Source organism: Daphnia pulicaria, chromosome 6, assembly GCF_021234035.1.
Source record: "Daphnia pulicaria isolate SC F1-1A chromosome 6, SC_F0-13Bv2, whole genome shotgun sequence".
NCBI classification, from domain to species: domain Eukaryota; kingdom Metazoa; phylum Arthropoda; class Branchiopoda; order Diplostraca; family Daphniidae; genus Daphnia; species Daphnia pulicaria.
The window spans coordinates 7325384-7343083 of NC_060918.1; the positions used below are offsets into that span (position 1 = coordinate 7325384).

The following is a 17700-nucleotide window of genomic DNA, read 5'->3' on the forward strand; positions in this document are numbered from 1 at the left end:
TTCATTTTTGAATGTCAACGGCCATATCACGTAGAACGCACCTGGTCTCGTCAGCTCCCAGAAGTTAAGTTACGTCGAGTCCCGTTAGTACTTGGAAGGGTGACGGCTTGGGAATACGGGATGTCGTTGGCGATGAATAGTTTGTTTTCAATAACAAATTTCTTTAAATTTTTTTTCAATCACGATGGTTACAAGTCCAAATTCGTAGATCAAAAATTTCAATGACACAGGGATAGGTTCAATTCATCTATAGGAATGATTCTGGATGAATTCCATTGAGAGTTTTTCAAAGTCTATCGCGTTTTTTTATTCGCGATGGTTACCAGTCCGAATTCAATGAACAAACATTTCAATCACTTTGAAGTGATTTTCTATTCATCCATTGGGACTGGGAGGGTAAATTTTTTATTTTTGAATGTCAACGGCCATATCACGTAGAACGCACCTGGTCTCGTCAGCTCCCAGAAGTTAAGTTACGTCGAGTCCCGTTAGTACTTGGAAGGGTGACCGCTTGGGAATACGGGATGTCGTTGGCGATGAATAGTTTGTTTTCAATAACAAATTTCTTTAAATTTTTTTTCAATCACGATGGTTACAAGTCCAAATTCGTAGATCAAAAATTTCAATGACACAGGGATAGGTTCAATTCATCTATAGGAATGATTCTGGATGAATTCCATTGAGAGTTTTTCAAAGTCTATCGCGTTTTTTTATTCGCGATGGTTACCAGTCCGAATTCAATGAACAAACATTTCAATCACTTTGAAGTGATTTTCTATTCATCCATTGGGACTGGGAGGGTAAATTTTTTATTTTTGAATGTCAACGGCCATATCACGTAGAACGCACCTGGTCTCGTCAGCTCCCAGAAGTTAAGTTACGTCGAGTCCCGTTAGTACTTGGAAGGGTGACCGCTTGGGAATACGGGATGTCGTTGGCGATGAATAGTTTGTTTTCAATAACAAATTTCTTGAAATTTTTTTTCAATCACGATGGTTACCAGTCCAAATTCGTAGATCAAAAATTTCAATGACACAGGGATAGGTTCAATTCATCTATAGGAATGATTCTGGATGAATTCCATTGAGAGTTTTTCAAAGTTGATCGCGTGTTTTTATTCGCGATGGTTACCAGTCCAAATTCAATGAACAAACATTATTATCACTTTGAAGTGATTTTCTATTCATCCATTGGGACTGGGAGGGTAAATTTTCATTTTTGAATGTCAACGGCCATATCACGTAGAACGCACCTGGTCTCGTCAGCTCCCAGAAGTTAAGTTACGTCGAGTCCCGTTAGTACTTGGAAGGGTGACCGCTTGGGAATACGGGATGTCGTTGGCGATGAATAGTTTGTTTTCAATAACAAATTTCTTGAAATTTTTTTTCAATCACGATGGTTACCAGTCCAAATTCGTAGATCAAAAATTTCAATGACACAGGGATAGCTTCAATTCATCTATAGGAATGATTCTGGATGAATTCCATTGAGAGTTTTTCAAAGTTGATCGCGTGTTTTTATTCGCGATGGTTACCAGTCCAAATTCAATGAACAAACATTATTATCACTTTGAAGTGATTTTCTATTCATCCATTGGGACTGGGAGGGTAAATTTTCATTTTTGAATGTCAACGGCCATATCACGTAGAACGCACCTGGTCTCGTCAGCTCCCAGAAGTTAAGTTACGTCGAGTCCCGTTAGTACTTGGAAGGGTGACCGCTTGGGAATACGGATGTCGTTGGCGATGAATAGTTTGTTTTCAATAACAAATTTCTTGAAATTTTTTTTCAATCACGATGGTTACCAGTCCAAATTCGTAGATCAAAAATTTCAATGACACAGGGATAGGTTCAATTCATCTATAGGAATGATTCTGGATGAATTCCATTGAGAGTTTTTCAAAGTTTATCGCGTTTTTTTATTCGCGATGGTTACCAGTCCAAATTCAATGAACAAACATTTCTATCACTTTGAAGTGATTTTCTATTCATCCATTGGGAGTGGGAGGGTAAATTTTCATTTTTGAATGTCAACGGCCATATCACGTAGAACGCACCTGGTCTCGTCAGCTCCCAGAAGTTAAGTTACGTCGAGTCCCGTTAGTACTTGGAAGGGTGACCGCTTGGGAATACGGGATGTCGTTGGCGATGAATAGTTTGTTTTCAATAACAAATTTCTTTAAATTTTTTTTCAATCACGATGGTTACAAGTCCAAATTCGTAGATCAAAAATTTCAATGACACAGGGATAGCTTCAATTCATCTATAGGAATGATTCTGGATGAATTCCATTGAGAGTTTTTCAATGTCTATCGCGTTTTTTTATTCGCGATGGTTACCAGTCCGAATTCAATGAACAAACATTTCAATCACTTTGAAGTGATTTTCTATTCATCCATTGGGACTGGGAGGGTAAATTTTCATTTTTGAATGTCAACGGCCATATCACGTAGAACGCACCTGGTCTCGTCAGCTCCCAGAAGTTAAGTTACGTCGAGTCCCGTTAGTACTTGGAGGGGTGACCGCTTGGGAATACGGGATGTCGTTGGCGATGAATAGTTTGTTTTCAATAACAAATTTCTTGAAATTTTTTTTCAATCACGATGGTTACCAGTCCAAATTCGTAGATCAAAAATTTCAATGACACAGGGATAGGTTCAATTCATCTATAGGAATGATTCTGGATGAATTCCATTGAGAGTTTTTCAAAGTCTATCGCGTTTTTTTATTCGCGATGGTTACCAGTCCGAATTCAATGAACAAACATTTCAATCACTTTGAAGTGATTTTCTATTCATCCATTGTGACTAGGAGGGTAAATTTTTTATTTTTGAATGTCAACGGCCATATCACGTAGAACGCACCTGGTCTCGTCAGCTCCCAGAAGTTAAGTTACGTCGAGTCCCGTTAGTACTTGGAAGGGTGACCGCTTGGGAATACGGATGTCGTTGGCGATGAATAGTTTGTTTTCAATAACAAATTTCTTGAAATTTTTTTTCAATCACGATGGTTACCAGTCCAAATTCGTAGATCAAAAATTTCAATGACACAGGGATAGGTTCAATTCATCTATAGGAATGATTCTGGATGAATTCCATTGAGAGTTTTTCAAAGTTTATCGCGTTTTTTTATTCGCGATGGTTACCAGTCCAAATTCAATGAACAAACATTTCTATCACTTTGAAGTGATTTTCTATTCATCCATTGGGAGTGGGAGGGTAAATTTTCATTTTTGAATGTCAACGGCCATATCACGTAGAACGCACCTGGTCTCGTCAGCTCCCAGAAGTTAAGTTACGTCGAGTCCCGTTAGTACTTGGAAGGGTGACGGCTTGGGAATACGGGATGTCGTTGGCGACGAATAGTTTGTTTTCAATAACAAATTTCTTTAAATTTTTTTTCAATCACGATGGTTACAAGTCCAAATTCGTAGATCAAAAATTTCAATGACACAGGGATAGGTTCAATTCATCTATAGGAATGATTCTGGATGAATTCCATTGAGAGTTTTTCAAAGTCTATCGCGTTTTTTTATTCGCGATGGTTACCAGTCCGAATTCAATGAACAAACATTTCAATCACTTTGAAGTGATTTTCTATTCATCCATTGGGACTGGGAGGGTAAATTTTTTATTTTTGAATGTCAACGGCCATATCACGTAGAACGCACCTGGTCTCGTCAGCTCCCAGAAGTTAAGTTACGTCGAGTCCCGTTAGTACTTGGAAGGGTGACCGCTTGGGAATACGGGATGTCGTTGGCGATGAATAGTTTGTTTTCAATAACAAATTTCTTTAAATTTTTTTTCAATCACGATGGTTACAAGTCCAAATTCGTAGATCAAAAATTTCAATGACACAGGGATAGGTTCAATTCATCTATAGGAATGATTCTGGATGAATTCCATTGAGAGTTTTTCAAAGTCTATCGCGTTTTTTTATTCGCGATGGTTACCAGTCCGAATTCAATGAACAAACATTTCAATCACTTTGAAGTGATTTTCTATTCATCCATTGGGACTGGGAGGGTAAATTTTTTATTTTTGAATGTCAACGGCCATATCACGTAGAACGCACCTGGTCTCGTCAGCTCCCAGAAGTTAAGTTACGTCGAGTCCCGTTAGTACTTGGAAGGGTGACCGCTTGGGAATACGGGATGTCGTTGGCGATGAATAGTTTGTTTTCAATAACAAATTTCTTGAATTTTTTTTCAATCACGATGGTTACCAGTCCAAATTCGTAGATCAAAAATTTCAATGACACAGGGATAGGTTCAATTCATCTATAGGAATGATTCTGGATGAATTCCATTGAGAGTTTTTCAAAGTTTATCGCGTTTTTTTATTCGCGATGGTTACCAGTCCAAATTCAATGAACAAACATTTCTATCACTTTGAAGTGATTTTCTATTCATCCATTGGGACTGGGAGGGTAAATTTTTTATTTTTGAATGTCAACGGCCATATCACGTAGAACGCACCTGGTCTCGTCAGCTCCCAGAAGTTAAGTTACGTCGAGTCCCGTTAGTACTTGGAAGGGTGACCGCTTGGGAATACGGGATGTCGTTGGCGATGAATAGTTTGTTTTCAATAACAAATTTCTTTAAATTTTTTTTCAATCACGATGGTTACAAGTCCAAATTCGTAGATCAAAAATTTCAATGACACAGGGATAGGTTCAATTCATCTATAGGAATGATTCTGGATGAATTCCATTGAGAGTTTTTCAAAGTCTATCGCGTTTTTTTATTCGCGATGGTTACCAGTCCGAATTCAATGAACAAACATTTCAATCACTTTGAAGTGATTTTCTATTCATCCATTGGGACTGGGAGGGTAAATTTTTTATTTTTGAATGTCAACGGCCATATCACGTAGAACGCACCTGGTCTCGTCAGCTCCCAGAAGTTAAGTTACGTCGAGTCCCGTTAGTACTTGGAAGGGTGACCGCTTGGGAATACGGGATGTCGTTGGCGATGAATAGTTTGTTTTCAATAACAAATTTCTTGAATTTTTTTTCAATCACGATGGTTACCAGTCCAAATTCGTAGATCAAAAATTTCAATGACACAGGGATAGGTTCAATTCATCTATAGGAATGATTCTGGATGAATTCCATTGAGAGTTTTTCAAAGTTTATCGCGTTTTTTTATTCGCGATGGTTACCAGTCCAAATTCAATGAACAAACATTTCTATCACTTTGAAGTGATTTTCTATTCATCCATTGGGAGTGGGAGGGTAAATTTTCATTTTTGAATGTCAACGGCCATATCACGTAGAACGCACCTGGTCTCGTCAGCTCCCAGAAGTTAAGTTACGTCGAGTCCCGTTAGTACTTGGAAGGGTGACCGCTTGGGAATACGGGATGTCGTTGGCGATGAATAGTTTGTTTTCAATAACAAATTTCTTTAAATTTTTTTTCAATCACGATGGTTACAAGTCCAAATTCGTAGATCAAAAATTTCAATGACACAGGGATAGCTTCAATTCATCTATAGGAATGATTCTGGATGAATTCCATTGAGAGTTTTTCAAAGTTTATCGCGTTTTTTTATTCGCGATGGTTACCAGTCCAAATTCAATGAACAAACATTTCTATCACTTTGAAGTGATTTTCTATTCATCCATTGGGACTGGGAGGGTAAATTTTCATTTTTGAATGTCAACGGCCATATCACGTAGAACGCACCTGGTCTCGTCAGCTCCCAGAAGTTAAGTTACGTCGAGTCCCGTTAGTACTTGGAAGGGTGACCGCTTGGGAATACGGGATGTCGTTGGCGATGAATAGTTTGTTTTCAATAACAAATTTCTTGAAATTTTTTTTCAATCACGATGGTTACCAGTCCAAATTCGTAGATCAAAAATTTCAATGACACAGGGATAGGTTCAATTCATCTATAGGAATGATTCTGGATGAATTCCATTGAGAGTTTTTCAAAGTTTATCGCGTTTTTTTATTCGCGATGGTTACCAGTCCAAATTCAATGAACCAACATTTCTATCACTTTGAAGTGATTTTCTATTCATCCATTGGGACTGGGAGGGTAAATTTTCATTTTTGAATGTCAACGGCCATATCACGTAGAACGCACCTGGTCTCGTCAGCTCCCAGAAATTAAGTTACGTCGAGTCCCGTTAGTACTTGGAAGGGTGACCGCTTGGGAATACGGGATGTCGTTGGCGATGAATAGTTTGTTTTCAATAACAAATTTCTTGAAATTTTTTTTCAATCACGATGGTTACCAGTCCAAATTCGTAGATCAAAAATTTCAATGACACAGGGATAGGTTCAATTCATCTATAGGAATGATTCTGGATGAATTCCATTGAGAGTTTTTCAAAGTCTATCGCGTTTTTTATTCGCGATGGTTACCAGTCCGAATTCAATGAACAAACATTTCAATCACTTTGAAGTGATTTTCTTTTCATCCATTGGGACTGGGAGGGTAAATTTTTTATTTTTGAATGTCAACGGCCATATCACGTAGAACGCACCTGGTCTCGTCAGCTCCCAGAAGTTAAGTTACGTCGAGTCCCGTTAGTACTTGGAAGGGTGACCGCTTGGGAATACGGGATGTCGTTGGCGATGAATAGTTTGTTTTCAATAACAAATTTCTTGAAATTTTTTTTCAATCACGATGGTTACCAGTCTAAATTCGTAGATCAAAAATTTCAATGACACAGGGATAGGTTCAATTCATCTATAGGAATGATTCTGGATGAATTCCATTGAGAGTTTTTCAAAGTCTATCGCGTTTTTTATTCGCGATGGTTACCAGTCCGAATTCAATGAACAAACATTTCAATCACTTTGAAGTGATTTTCTTTTCATCCATTGGGACTGGGAGGGTAAATTTTTTATTTTTGAATGTCAACGGCCATATCACGTAGAACGCACCTGGTCTCGTCAGCTCCCAGAAGTTAAGTTACGTCGAGTCCCGTTAGTACTTGGAAGGGTGACCGCTTGGGAATACGGGATGTCGTTGGCGATGAATAGTTTGTTTTCAATAACAAATTTCTTGAAATTTTTTTTCAATCACGATGGTTACCAGTCCAAATTCGTAGATCAAAAATTTCAATGACACAGGGATAGGTTCAATTCATCTATAGGAATGATTCTGGATGAATTCCATTGAGAGTTTTTCAAAGTCTATCGCGTTTTTTTATTCGCGATGGTTACCAGTCCAAATTCAATGAACAAACATTTCTATCACTTTGAAGTGATTTTCTATTCATCCATTGGGACTGGGAGGGTAAATTTTCATTTTTGAATGTCAACGGCCATATCACGTAGAACGCACCTGGTCTCGTCAGCTCCCAGAAGTTAAGTTACGTCGAGTCCCGTTAGTACTTGGAAGGGTGACCGCTTGGGAATACGGGATGTCGTTGGCGATGAATAGTTTGTTTTCAATAACAAATTTCTTGAAATTTTTTTTCAATCACGATGGTTACCAGTCCAAATTCGTAGATCAAAAATTTCAATGACACAGGGATAGGTTCAATTCATCTATAGGAATGATTCTGGATGAATTCCATTGGGAGTTTTTCAAAGTCTATCGCGTTTTTATTCGCGATGGTTACCAGTCCGAATTCAATGAACAAACATTTCAATCACTTTGAAGTGATTTTCTTTTCATCCATTGGGACTGGGAGGGTAAATTTTTTATTTTTGAATGTCAACGGCCATATCACGTAGAACGCACCTGGTCTCGTCAGCTCCCAGAAGTTAAGTTACGTCGAGTCCCGTTAGTACTTGGAAGGGTGACCGCTTGGGAATACGGGATGTCGTTGGCGATGAATAGTTTGTTTTCAATAACAAATTTCTTGAAATTTTTTTTCAATCACGATGGTTACCAGTCTAAATTCGTAGATCAAAAATTTCAATGACACAGGGATAGGTTCAATTCATCTATAGGAATGATTCTGGATGAATTCCATTGAGAGTTTTTCAAAGTCTATCGCGTTTTTTATTCGCGATGGTTACCAGTCCGAATTCAATGAACAAACATTTCAATCACTTTGAAGTGATTTTCTTTTCATCCATTGGGACTGGGAGGGTAAATTTTTTATTTTTGAATGTCAACGGCCATATCACGTAGAACGCACCTGGTCTCGTCAGCTCCCAGAAGTTAAGTTACGTCGAGTCCCGTTAGTACTTGGAAGGGTGACCGCTTGGGAATACGGGATGTCGTTGGCGATGAATAGTTTGTTTTCAATAACAAATTTCTTGAAATTTTTTTTCAATCACGATGGTTACCAGTCCAAATTCGTAGATCAAAAATTTCAATGACACAGGGATAGGTTCAATTCATCTATAGGAATGATTCTGGATGAATTCCATTGAGAGTTTTTCAAAGTCTATCGCGTTTTTTTATTCGCGATGGTTACCAGTCCGAATTCAATGAACAAACATTTCAATCACTTTGAAGTGATTTTCTATTCATCCATTGGGAATAGAAGGGTAAATTTTTTATTTTTGAATGTCAACGGCCATATCACGTAGAACGCACCTGGTCTCGTCAGCTCCCAGAAGTTAAGTTACGTCGAGTCCCGTTAGTACTTGGAAGGGTGACCGCTTGGGAATACGGATGTCGTTGGCGATGAATAGTTTGTTTTCAATAACAAATTTCTTGAAATTTTTTTTCAATCACGATGGTTACCAGTCCAAATTCGTCGATCAAAAATTTCAATGACACAGGGATAGGTTCAATTCATCTATAGGAATGATTCTGGATGAATTCCATTGAGAGTTTTTCAAAGTTTATCGCGTTTTTTTATTCGCGATGGTTACCAGTCCGAATTCAATGAACAAACATTTCAATCACTTTGAAGTGATTTTCTATTCATCCATTGGGACTGGGAGGGTAAATTTTCATTTTTGAATGTCAACGGCCATATCACGTAGAACGCACCTGGTCTCGTCAGCTCCCAGAAGTTAAGTTACGTCGAGTCCCGTTAGCTCTTGGAAGGGTGACCGCTTGGGAATACGGAATGTCGTTGGCGATGAATAGTTTGTTTTCAATAACAAATTTCTTGAAATTTTTTTTCAATCACGATGGTTACCAGTCCAAATTCGTCGATCAAAAATTTCAATGACACAGGGATAGGTTCAATTCATCTATAGGAATGATTCTGGATGAATTCCATTGAGAGTTTTTCAAAGTTTATCGCGTTTTTTTATTCGCGATGGTTACCAGTCCGAATTCAATGAACAAACATTTCAATCACTTTGAAGTGATTTTCTATTCATCCATTGGGACTGGGAGGGTAAATTTTCATTTTTGAATGTCAACGGCCATATCACGTAGAACGCACCTGGTCTCGTCAGCTCCCAGAAGTTAAGTTACGTCGAGTCCCGTTAGCTCTTGGAAGGGTGACCGCTTGGGAATACGGAATGTCGTTGGCGATGAATAGTTTGTTTTCAATAACAAATTTCTTGAAATTTTTTTTCAATCACGATGGTTACCAGTCCAAATTCGTAGATCAAAAATTTCAATGACACAGGGATAGGTTCAATTCATCTATAGGAATGATTCTGGATGAATTCCATTGAGAGTTTTTCAAAGTCTATCACGTTTTTTTATTCGCGATGGTTACCAGTCCGAATTCAATGAACAAACATTTCAATCACTTTGAAGTGATTTTCTATTCATCCATTGGGACTGGGAGGGTAAATTTTCATTTTTGAATGTCAACGGCCATATCACGTAGAACGCACCTGGTCTCGTCAGCTCCCAGAAGTTAAGTTACGTCGAGTCCCGTTAGTACTTGGAAGGGTGACCGCTTGGGAATACGGGATGTCGTTGGCGATGAATAGTTTGTTTTCAATAACAAATTTCTTTAAATTTTTTTTCAATCACGATGGTTACAAGTCCAAATTCGTAGATCAAAAATTTCAATGACACAGGGATAGCTTCAATTCATCTATAGGAATGATTCTGGATGAATTCCATTGAGAGTTTTTCAAAGTCTATCGCGTTTTTTTATTCGCGATGGTTACCAGTCCGAATTCAATGAACAAACATTTCAATCACTTTGAAGTGATTTTCTATTCATCCATTGGGACTGGGAGGGTAAATTTTTTATTTTTGAATGTCAACGGCCATATCACGTAGAACGCACCTGGTCTCGTCAGCTCCCAGAAGTTAAGGTACGTCGAGTCCCGTTAGTACTTGGAAGGGTGACCGCTTGGGAATACGGAATGTCGTTGGCGATGAATAGTTTGTTTTCAATAACAAATTTCTTGAAATTTTTTTTCAATCACGATGGTTACCAGTCCAAATTCGTAGATCAAAAATTTCAATGACACAGGGATAGGTTCAATTCATCTATAGGAATGATTCTGGATGAATTCCATTGAGAGTTTTTCAAAGTTTATCGCGTTTTTTTATTCGCGATGGTTACCAGTCCAAATTCAATGAACAAACATTTCTATCACTTTGAAGTGATTTTCTATTCATCCATTGGGAGTGGGAGGGTAAATTTTCATTTTTGAATGTCAACGGCCATATCACGTAGAACGCACCTGGTCTCGTCAGCTCCCAGAAGTTAAGTTACGTCGAGTCCCGTTAGTACTTGGAAGGGTGACCGCTTGGGAATACGGGATGTCGTTGGCGATGAATAGTTTGTTTTCAATAACAAATTTCTTGAAATTTTTTTTCAATCACGATGGTTACCAGTCCAAATTCGTAGATCAAAAATTTCAATGACACAGGGATAGGTTCAATTCATCTATAGGAATGATTCTGGATGAATTCCATTGAGAGTTTTTCAAAGTCTATCACGTTTTTTTATTCGCGATGGTTACCAGTCCGAATTCAATGAACAAACATTTCAATCACTTTGAAGTGATTTTCTATTCATCCATTGGGACTGGGAGGGTAAATTTTCATTTTTGAATGTCAACGGCCATATCACGTAGAACGCACCTGGTCTCGTCAGCTCCCAGAAGTTAAGTTACGTCGAGTCCCGTTAGTACTTGGAAGGGTGACCGCTTGGGAATACGGGATGTCGTTGGCGATGAATAGTTTGTTTTCAATAACAAATTTCTTGAAATTTTTTTTCAATCACGATGGTTACCAGTCCAAATTCGTAGATCAAAAATTTCAATGACACAGGGATAGCTTCAATTCATCTATAGGAATGATTCTGGATGAATTCCATTGAGAGTTTTTCAAAGTTGATCGCGTTTTTTTATTCGCGATGGTTACCAGTCCGAATTCAATAAACAAACATTTCAATCACTTTGAAGTGATTTTCTATTCATCCATTGGGACTGGGAGGGTAAATTTATTATTTTTGAATGTCAACGGCCATATCACGTAGAACGCACCTGGTCTCGTCAGCTCCCAGAAGTTAAGTTACGTCGAGTCCCGTTAGTACTTGGAAGGGTGACCGCTTGGGAATACGGGATGTCGTTGGCGATGAATAGTTTGTTTTCAATAACAAATTTCTTGAAATTTTTTTTCAATCACGATGGTTACCAGTCCAAATTCGTAGATCAAAAATTTCAATGACACAGGGATAGGTTCAATTCATCTATAGGAATGATTCTGGATGAATTCCATTGAGAGTTTTTCAAAGTTGATCGCGTTTTTTTATTCGCGATGGTTACCAGTCCGAATTCAATAAACAAACATTTCAATCACTTTGAAGTGATTTTCTATTCATCCATTAGGAATGGGATGGTAAATTTTTTATTTTTGAATGTCAACGGCCATATCACGTAGAACGCACCTGGTCTCGTCAGCTCCCAGAAGTTAAGTTACGTCGAGTCCCGTTAGTACTTGGAAGGGTGACCGCTTGGGAATACGGGATGTCGTTGGCGATGAATAGTTTGTTTTCAATAACAAATTTCTTGAAATTTTTTTCAATCACGATGGTTACCAGTCCAAATTCGTAGATCAAAAATTTCAATGACACAGGGATAGGTTCAATTCATCTATAGGAATGATTCTGGATGAATTCCATTGAGAGTTTTTCAAAGTTGATCGCGTTTTTTTATTCGCGATGGTTACCAGTCCGAATTCAATAAACAAACATTTCAATCACTTTGAAGTGATTTTCTATTCATCCATTGGGAATGGGATGGTAAATTTTTTATTTTTGAATGTCAACGGCCATATCACGTAGAACGCACCTGGTCTCGTCAGCTCCCAGAAGTTAAGTTACGTCGAGTCCCGTTAGTACTTGGAAGGGTGACCGCTTGGGAATACGGGATGTCGTTGGCGATGAATAGTTTGTTTTCAATAACAAATTTCTTGAAATTTTTTTCAATCACGATGGTTACCAGTCCAAATTCGTAGATCAAAAATTTCAATGACACAGGGATAGGTTCAATTCATCTATAGGAATGATTCTGGATGAATTCCATTGAGAGTTTTTCAAAGTTGATCGCGTTTTTTTTTATTCGCGATGGTTACCAGTCCGAATTCAATAAACAAACATTTCAATCACTTTGAAGTGATTTTCTATTCATCCATTGGGACTGGGAGGGTAAATTTTTTATTTTTGAATGTCAACGGCCATATCACGTAGAACGCACCTGGTCCAACACGGAACTGGTGAGCTAGCTCAAACGCTCGTCCTCAAAATGCGCTCTCAGGGTAGTAGGGGAAAACGAGTGCTGCCGCGGTGGCCAATTGGTCGATCCAGATTTGTTGATTTCGGCGGCCACTTTGTTTTTTCTTAAATAGGCCCGTATTTTTTTACTGTATTTTCTTATTTATCATCAATATTTGAGCTTTTTAGTGGTGTTTTTCGTACTCAGCTTTCAAATTTACCCTATGTACATCTATTTCCAGTCATTTTGTCTTAATTTTTTTACCAGTTATCTTTCTCTCTCTTGCCTATAGGAACTGTCAAAATGGTAAATTCGTGATTTTAAGGTATATTTATCACATTAAGTAACTCAGTTTATTACAGGTGATATTTCCTTCAGTAACCAGCTTTTTTCCCATCAAAACACCCCTATTTTCTTTGTAAAATATCAATTATGGGGTAGGGCTTGGTAAGCTCGCTAAGTTTTTTCCTGCATTTTATATTCTGTCTATAGAAAGTTTGCAGTCATTCAATTTTATTAACCATTATTCTATTATTATTGATCCAGGGACCCTTTTTCTGAAGAAATTACCAGTATTATTGGTTATCAGTGGAATTTTCTTCATCGTTAACTATGAAGGCTGGAATAAGAACATGTAAGTTTTTTTTTTTATTGGACTTGCTTCCATTGTATTTCAATTAATTTAAATATGTTCTTTGATAGGTTCCTGTGTTAAACAACCCCATACACATTCAGATTCAGTTATATATTCTTAGTTTAGTTAAAAATTTTCCTTCGCTCTGAAGCATAGGGTAAAATGGAGTTTTGTTAATTTAAACTAAAATTTGAATTGTTTTAATTGGATCTCAATTAATTATTATATTTTATTTCATATTTACTTTGTAAACAGTCTAAATTTTGCAAATTCAATTTATTTGAAAATACAGTTGAATTTTTTTAATTTGGATACTGTTTAGTACTTTTTGCAGACGCATCTTTCTATACTTGTTTACATTTTCAGTTTGGCTGTCCCGAGAGTTCGCCTTGCACCTTCGTAGAGACCTGACGTGCATTCTCTTCTCTCTCTCAAAGTGCCTGCAGACTCACGTACTCACCGTATATACGCCCCCCGCTTTATTCCGACAGACAAACACGCGCGACCCCCCCCCCCCCCCACAGGCCCCCGTGTCAAAGCAATGTCCGCGCCAGGTGCCACCAACAAAATGGCCAACCGTGATGCCCCACCGTGTTCGAAAAGACCGTGCAACTCAACAGACCACCCCCTCCCTGTGATAATCAAACTCATGGATGACCGTCCAAACTTCAAATCAATGTCCTTAGCAGAACGTGAAGCCATGCGAAAAGCCATTTGCACAGCCATTGGGGACCCCCGGGACTCCACGGTACTCTCAGGCTGCGACCTATCCGTCAGCCCTACTGACTTGCAACAACAACAAGTACTACTCAACATCAAGACCCTGGCAGGCAGACCAGCATCTAGCACTCTACCCACCCGGTCAACAGCGAGGAAGGTAGGAGTAATTTTTGGTATTCCGATAAGCGACGCGGAGGAGGAGATTCTGGAAGCTCTAGCAGACCAGCACGTGACACATGTCAAACGGCTCCCGATCCGCAACTCACCAGGCTCCCCCTCGACAACAGTACTACTTACCTTCTTGAAAGAGGTCCCAGACAGGATCAAGATAGCATCAATCAGCTACCCAGTAAAGGTATCGGTACCAAGCCCATACAGATGCAGGAACTGTTGGAGACTCGGCCACACCGCCAACAGGTGCAACGCAAATGGCCCTAACTGCAAAAGATGCGGCAAACAACAACACGAGACACACCAAGAATGCTCAAGAAGGTGTATTAACTGCAACAACGGAGATCATGAAGCAGACAGCGATCAATGCCCTGCATACCAACAAATGAAGAGCATTATTAAAATGGCCTACCTGGAGGAAATCACCATACAAGAAGCTCGATTCCGCCACGTAAATCTGTACAGCTCAGTAACCAATCGAACCCCCACCCCAACCAACCGCCCCGCACCGCCGCCAACCCCAAGGAACGACCTGACAACCCTACAGGACCAAATAAAGGCCATCCAACAAGAGATGTACACCATGACTGCAGCCACCATCCCACAAATCCAAGTAAACATCCAATCGCTGGCGGTCGACCTAGAAGACACAAACAAGAAAATTAGTAAATTCGACCAACGGTTCAGCAGCATTGATAAGCAGCAACAGACCAACATGCAAATACAGCAAAACAGATTTGACAGGTTGGAAGAACTACTAATGGGGAGAGTTACAGACAGGTCCCACTCACCCCCACACGTAACAGCGGACCCACTGAGGGCTACTATGAACCCTAAACTGCTACACCACACAAATGAACAGAGCCCCATGTTCAGCACAACCAGCCAATGGCCAGACGACATGGACACAGAAAATGATAAGTAGACACACAGTACACCACTCACGCACTACCCCAAACCCAACAAATAATTTCAAATGCCTCCAGTGGAATGCCAGAGGGCTCACCAAAGCCAAACTAGAAGAATTCCGGCAATTCCTATCCTTAGTTAAACCTGAAATAATCCTCCTCAGCGAAACGCACTGGAAGAAATCTTTCTACGTTAAATTCAAAGCCTACCATATCCTCAAGAAGAACCGCCCTAACAGATCAGGGGGAGGAGTAGCAATTCTAATTAATAAACAACTTTCGTTCACCCCCTTGCCCCTTACCCCACATGACACCGTAGAAGCCATCGGCGTCAGCATCCTATCAAGAAGCAACTCAAAAATCGATTTCATTTCTGCCTATGTTCCCAAAGGCGACTGTGAAATGGCTGACGTAGCGGAAATTTTCAACAGACCCAACCCGGCGGTTATTGGAGGGGACTTCAACGGCCACCACGACATGTGGGAAAGCAACGCAACCGCCAACAAAGCAGGGAAGACCATCTTCGAAACCATCCTCAACAGCCAAGACATATGCCTCATAACACCTAATGATCTAGGTACAAGGATCGATCCGGCAAGCGGGAAAATATCCACTATCGATCTAACTATGACATCATCTGAACTCGCCACCTCAGCAACGATTTCAATAGGTCCAAGCCTAGGTAGCGACCACCTCCCCATATTCCTCACGCTCAACACGACCCCAGCTCGAATCTCAAGACAACCGCCCAAATGGATCATCAACGAAAACAAGTGGGCAGACTGGAACCACCTCCTAGACACCGCACTCATAGAACTCAAGTTCTCGGAGATCCAGAACCCAGAAGCAGCCACTACAGCTTTCATGACAGGACTGAACGGAGAAAACGAAAAATGCTTCAAAAAATCAAACCCATCACGGGCAAGAAACTCAGAACCATCGCGGCCCTGGTGGAACGCAGAATGCAACACACTAGTGAAGAACGCACGAATTGCACTCAAAAACTGGTGCAAATCACCTACATCGCTACACCTCAGAACGGAATGGAAAAAAGCCGAGGCCCTGAAAAAGAGGCACATCATCAAGGCAAAAAAGGAAGCCTGGTCCTCCTTCATCTCGAACCTCGGCCCGCAAGACCAACCCCGCCTCTGGACTTTCACCAAAAGCATGCTAGGAAAAGGATCTAACCTCTCACCAGACGGCCCCCTGATCTCAAACAACAACACAACGATAAACAGCCCGAAGGAAAAGGCCGACCTATTCCTCGACCGATTCAGCAGTGTGTACCCAGCCAATCTACCAACTAACGACCACTTCTACGCCACCATCAACAGCAACATAACATCCACCACCCACAACATCCTGAACGATCCAATCACACCGGAAGAACTCGAGAGATCCCTCCCCAAATCCAAAAGTAAAGCGGTAGGAGCCGACCTAGTCAATAATGCCATGCTCAACAACCTGTCACCGAAAAACAGGACCCACCTACTACACCTATTCAACACCCTATTTACGAAATCCCATTTCCCAGCACAGTGGAAGGAATCAATCGTGCTACCCCTCCTAAAACCCGGCAAGAAAGCAGAGGACCCTTCATCGTACCGCCCAATCTCACTCACTTCATGCCTTTGCAAGACCATGGAAAGAGTAATCGCAAACCGCCTACACTGGTTCCTCGAGTCCAAGAACAAAATCAATAAGGAACAGGCCGGGTTCAGAAGGGGATGCAGCACTACTGACCACATCGTACAGCTAGAAACGGACATAAAGCTAGGCTTCGGCAGAAAGCAATCCACCGTCGCGGTGTTTTTGGATATCTCCAAGGCATACGACTCGGTATGGACCCAAGGACTCCTCTACAAAATAGCAAAACTCGGAATCACGGGCCAAACCCTAGCCTGGATCAAGGAGTTCCTCACAGACAGGTCAATGTGCGTCCGAATAGGTGACCAAACATCTGACCACAAAACAGTAGAGAATGGAGTCCCCCAAAGAGCGGTATTAAGTCCAATCCTCTTCAACATAATGGTAATTGACTTCCCGACCCACCCTCTCCCTGTAAAAACTCGCATATTCGCCGATGATGTGACCATATATGCCAAAACCAAGCTCCCGGCAGACGCGGAAGTGACTATCCAACCAGCCCTCAACAAGATCTACCAATGGGGCAGGAGGTGGAAGCTCAATTTCTCCCCGGATAAATCCACCGTCGTAGTCTTCAACCGATCCTACAAACCCGGCGCAGACCCCCTACTCTCCATCAACGGACACAGGATCGCCTCACAAGCAACGCATAAGTTCCTCGGCGTTTGGCTCGATCAAAAGCTACTCTGGAAAACCCACATAGACCATGTACGGACCCACTGCATGAACCTGAAAAAACTATTCACAATCATAGCCAACGCCAAGCTAGGTCCATCGGTCAAGACACTCACCCTACTTTACAAAAGCCTAGTCCGAAGCAAAGTCGACTACGGTCTAATTGCCTATGGCAATGCCAGCAGAACCAACATCGAAAAAATAAACGTTGCCTGCAGAGCAATAATCAGGACGATCCTCGGCTCCAAACAGTCCACCCCAACCCAAATCCTCTATGCAGAATCTGGCACGGAACCACTAGCTGACAGGAAGAGCTGGCTCACCAGCAAGTATATCATCAACTTAGGACACAAACCGTTCAACCCAACATACGACACAGCCCTAGC

The 17700-nt window shown here is 40.5% G+C and overlaps 1 protein-coding gene, 1 long non-coding RNA gene and 31 pseudogenes across 2 annotated transcripts; all 33 read left to right on the forward strand.

Annotated features, from left to right (window-relative positions):
* Positions 1-13: 13 nt before the first annotated feature.
* Positions 14-132, forward strand: LOC124345352 (annotated as a pseudogene).
* Positions 133-417: 285 nt separating this feature from the next.
* LOC124346564 lies at positions 418-536 on the forward strand (annotated as a pseudogene).
* Positions 537-821: 285 nt separating this feature from the next.
* On the forward strand, positions 822-940 carry LOC124346565 (annotated as a pseudogene).
* A 284-nt stretch (positions 941-1224) lies between these two features.
* Positions 1225-1343, forward strand: LOC124346567 (annotated as a pseudogene).
* Positions 1344-1627: 284 nt separating this feature from the next.
* On the forward strand, positions 1628-1745 carry LOC124345246 (annotated as a pseudogene).
* A 284-nt stretch (positions 1746-2029) lies between these two features.
* Positions 2030-2148, forward strand: LOC124346568 (annotated as a pseudogene).
* A 284-nt stretch (positions 2149-2432) lies between these two features.
* LOC124344653 lies at positions 2433-2551 on the forward strand (annotated as a pseudogene).
* A 285-nt stretch (positions 2552-2836) lies between these two features.
* On the forward strand, positions 2837-2954 carry LOC124345247 (annotated as a pseudogene).
* A 284-nt stretch (positions 2955-3238) lies between these two features.
* On the forward strand, positions 3239-3357 carry LOC124345353 (annotated as a pseudogene).
* Positions 3358-3642: 285 nt separating this feature from the next.
* Positions 3643-3761, forward strand: LOC124346569 (annotated as a pseudogene).
* A 285-nt stretch (positions 3762-4046) lies between these two features.
* LOC124346570 lies at positions 4047-4165 on the forward strand (annotated as a pseudogene).
* Positions 4166-4449: 284 nt separating this feature from the next.
* LOC124346571 lies at positions 4450-4568 on the forward strand (annotated as a pseudogene).
* A 285-nt stretch (positions 4569-4853) lies between these two features.
* LOC124346572 lies at positions 4854-4972 on the forward strand (annotated as a pseudogene).
* A 283-nt stretch (positions 4973-5255) lies between these two features.
* LOC124346573 lies at positions 5256-5374 on the forward strand (annotated as a pseudogene).
* A 284-nt stretch (positions 5375-5658) lies between these two features.
* Positions 5659-5777, forward strand: LOC124346574 (annotated as a pseudogene).
* A 284-nt stretch (positions 5778-6061) lies between these two features.
* LOC124345216 lies at positions 6062-6180 on the forward strand (annotated as a pseudogene).
* Positions 6181-6464: 284 nt separating this feature from the next.
* Positions 6465-6583, forward strand: LOC124346575 (annotated as a pseudogene).
* Positions 6584-6867: 284 nt separating this feature from the next.
* LOC124346576 lies at positions 6868-6986 on the forward strand (annotated as a pseudogene).
* Positions 6987-7270: 284 nt separating this feature from the next.
* On the forward strand, positions 7271-7389 carry LOC124346578 (annotated as a pseudogene).
* A 283-nt stretch (positions 7390-7672) lies between these two features.
* LOC124346579 lies at positions 7673-7791 on the forward strand (annotated as a pseudogene).
* A 284-nt stretch (positions 7792-8075) lies between these two features.
* Positions 8076-8194, forward strand: LOC124346580 (annotated as a pseudogene).
* Positions 8195-8479: 285 nt separating this feature from the next.
* LOC124345248 lies at positions 8480-8597 on the forward strand (annotated as a pseudogene).
* A 284-nt stretch (positions 8598-8881) lies between these two features.
* LOC124346117 lies at positions 8882-9000 on the forward strand (annotated as a pseudogene).
* A 284-nt stretch (positions 9001-9284) lies between these two features.
* On the forward strand, positions 9285-9403 carry LOC124346118 (annotated as a pseudogene).
* A 284-nt stretch (positions 9404-9687) lies between these two features.
* Positions 9688-9806, forward strand: LOC124346581 (annotated as a pseudogene).
* Positions 9807-10091: 285 nt separating this feature from the next.
* Positions 10092-10210, forward strand: LOC124345561 (annotated as a pseudogene).
* A 284-nt stretch (positions 10211-10494) lies between these two features.
* On the forward strand, positions 10495-10613 carry LOC124346582 (annotated as a pseudogene).
* Positions 10614-10897: 284 nt separating this feature from the next.
* LOC124346583 lies at positions 10898-11016 on the forward strand (annotated as a pseudogene).
* Positions 11017-11301: 285 nt separating this feature from the next.
* On the forward strand, positions 11302-11420 carry LOC124346584 (annotated as a pseudogene).
* Positions 11421-11705: 285 nt separating this feature from the next.
* On the forward strand, positions 11706-11824 carry LOC124346585 (annotated as a pseudogene).
* Positions 11825-12108: 284 nt separating this feature from the next.
* LOC124346586 lies at positions 12109-12227 on the forward strand (annotated as a pseudogene).
* A 371-nt stretch (positions 12228-12598) lies between these two features.
* On the forward strand, positions 12599-13325 carry LOC124342022. The gene is made up of 4 exons (XR_006918704.1): positions 12599-12865; positions 12922-13006; positions 13106-13193; positions 13262-13325. It is a non-coding gene; the product is annotated as an uncharacterized LOC124342022 (long non-coding RNA).
* A 1673-nt stretch (positions 13326-14998) lies between these two features.
* LOC124342046 lies at positions 14999-16695 on the forward strand. Its single transcript, XM_046795017.1, has 2 exons — positions 14999-16417; positions 16474-16695. Exons 1-2 carry the CDS (start codon positions 14999-15001, stop codon positions 16693-16695), a joined length of 1641 nt encoding a protein of 546 aa, XP_046650973.1.
* Positions 16696-17700: the final 1005 nt, after the last annotated feature.

Excerpts from the sequence above, each read along its gene's own strand:
- LOC124342046 (XM_046795017.1), top strand. The coding sequence starts at position 14,999 with ATGATAAGTAGACACACAGTACACCACTCACGCACTACCCCAAACCCA. Across the intron at positions 16,418-16,473 it reads CCAAATCCAAAAGTAAAGCG|GACCCACCTACTACACCTAT; the intron begins GTAGGAGCCGAC and ends ACCGAAAAACAG.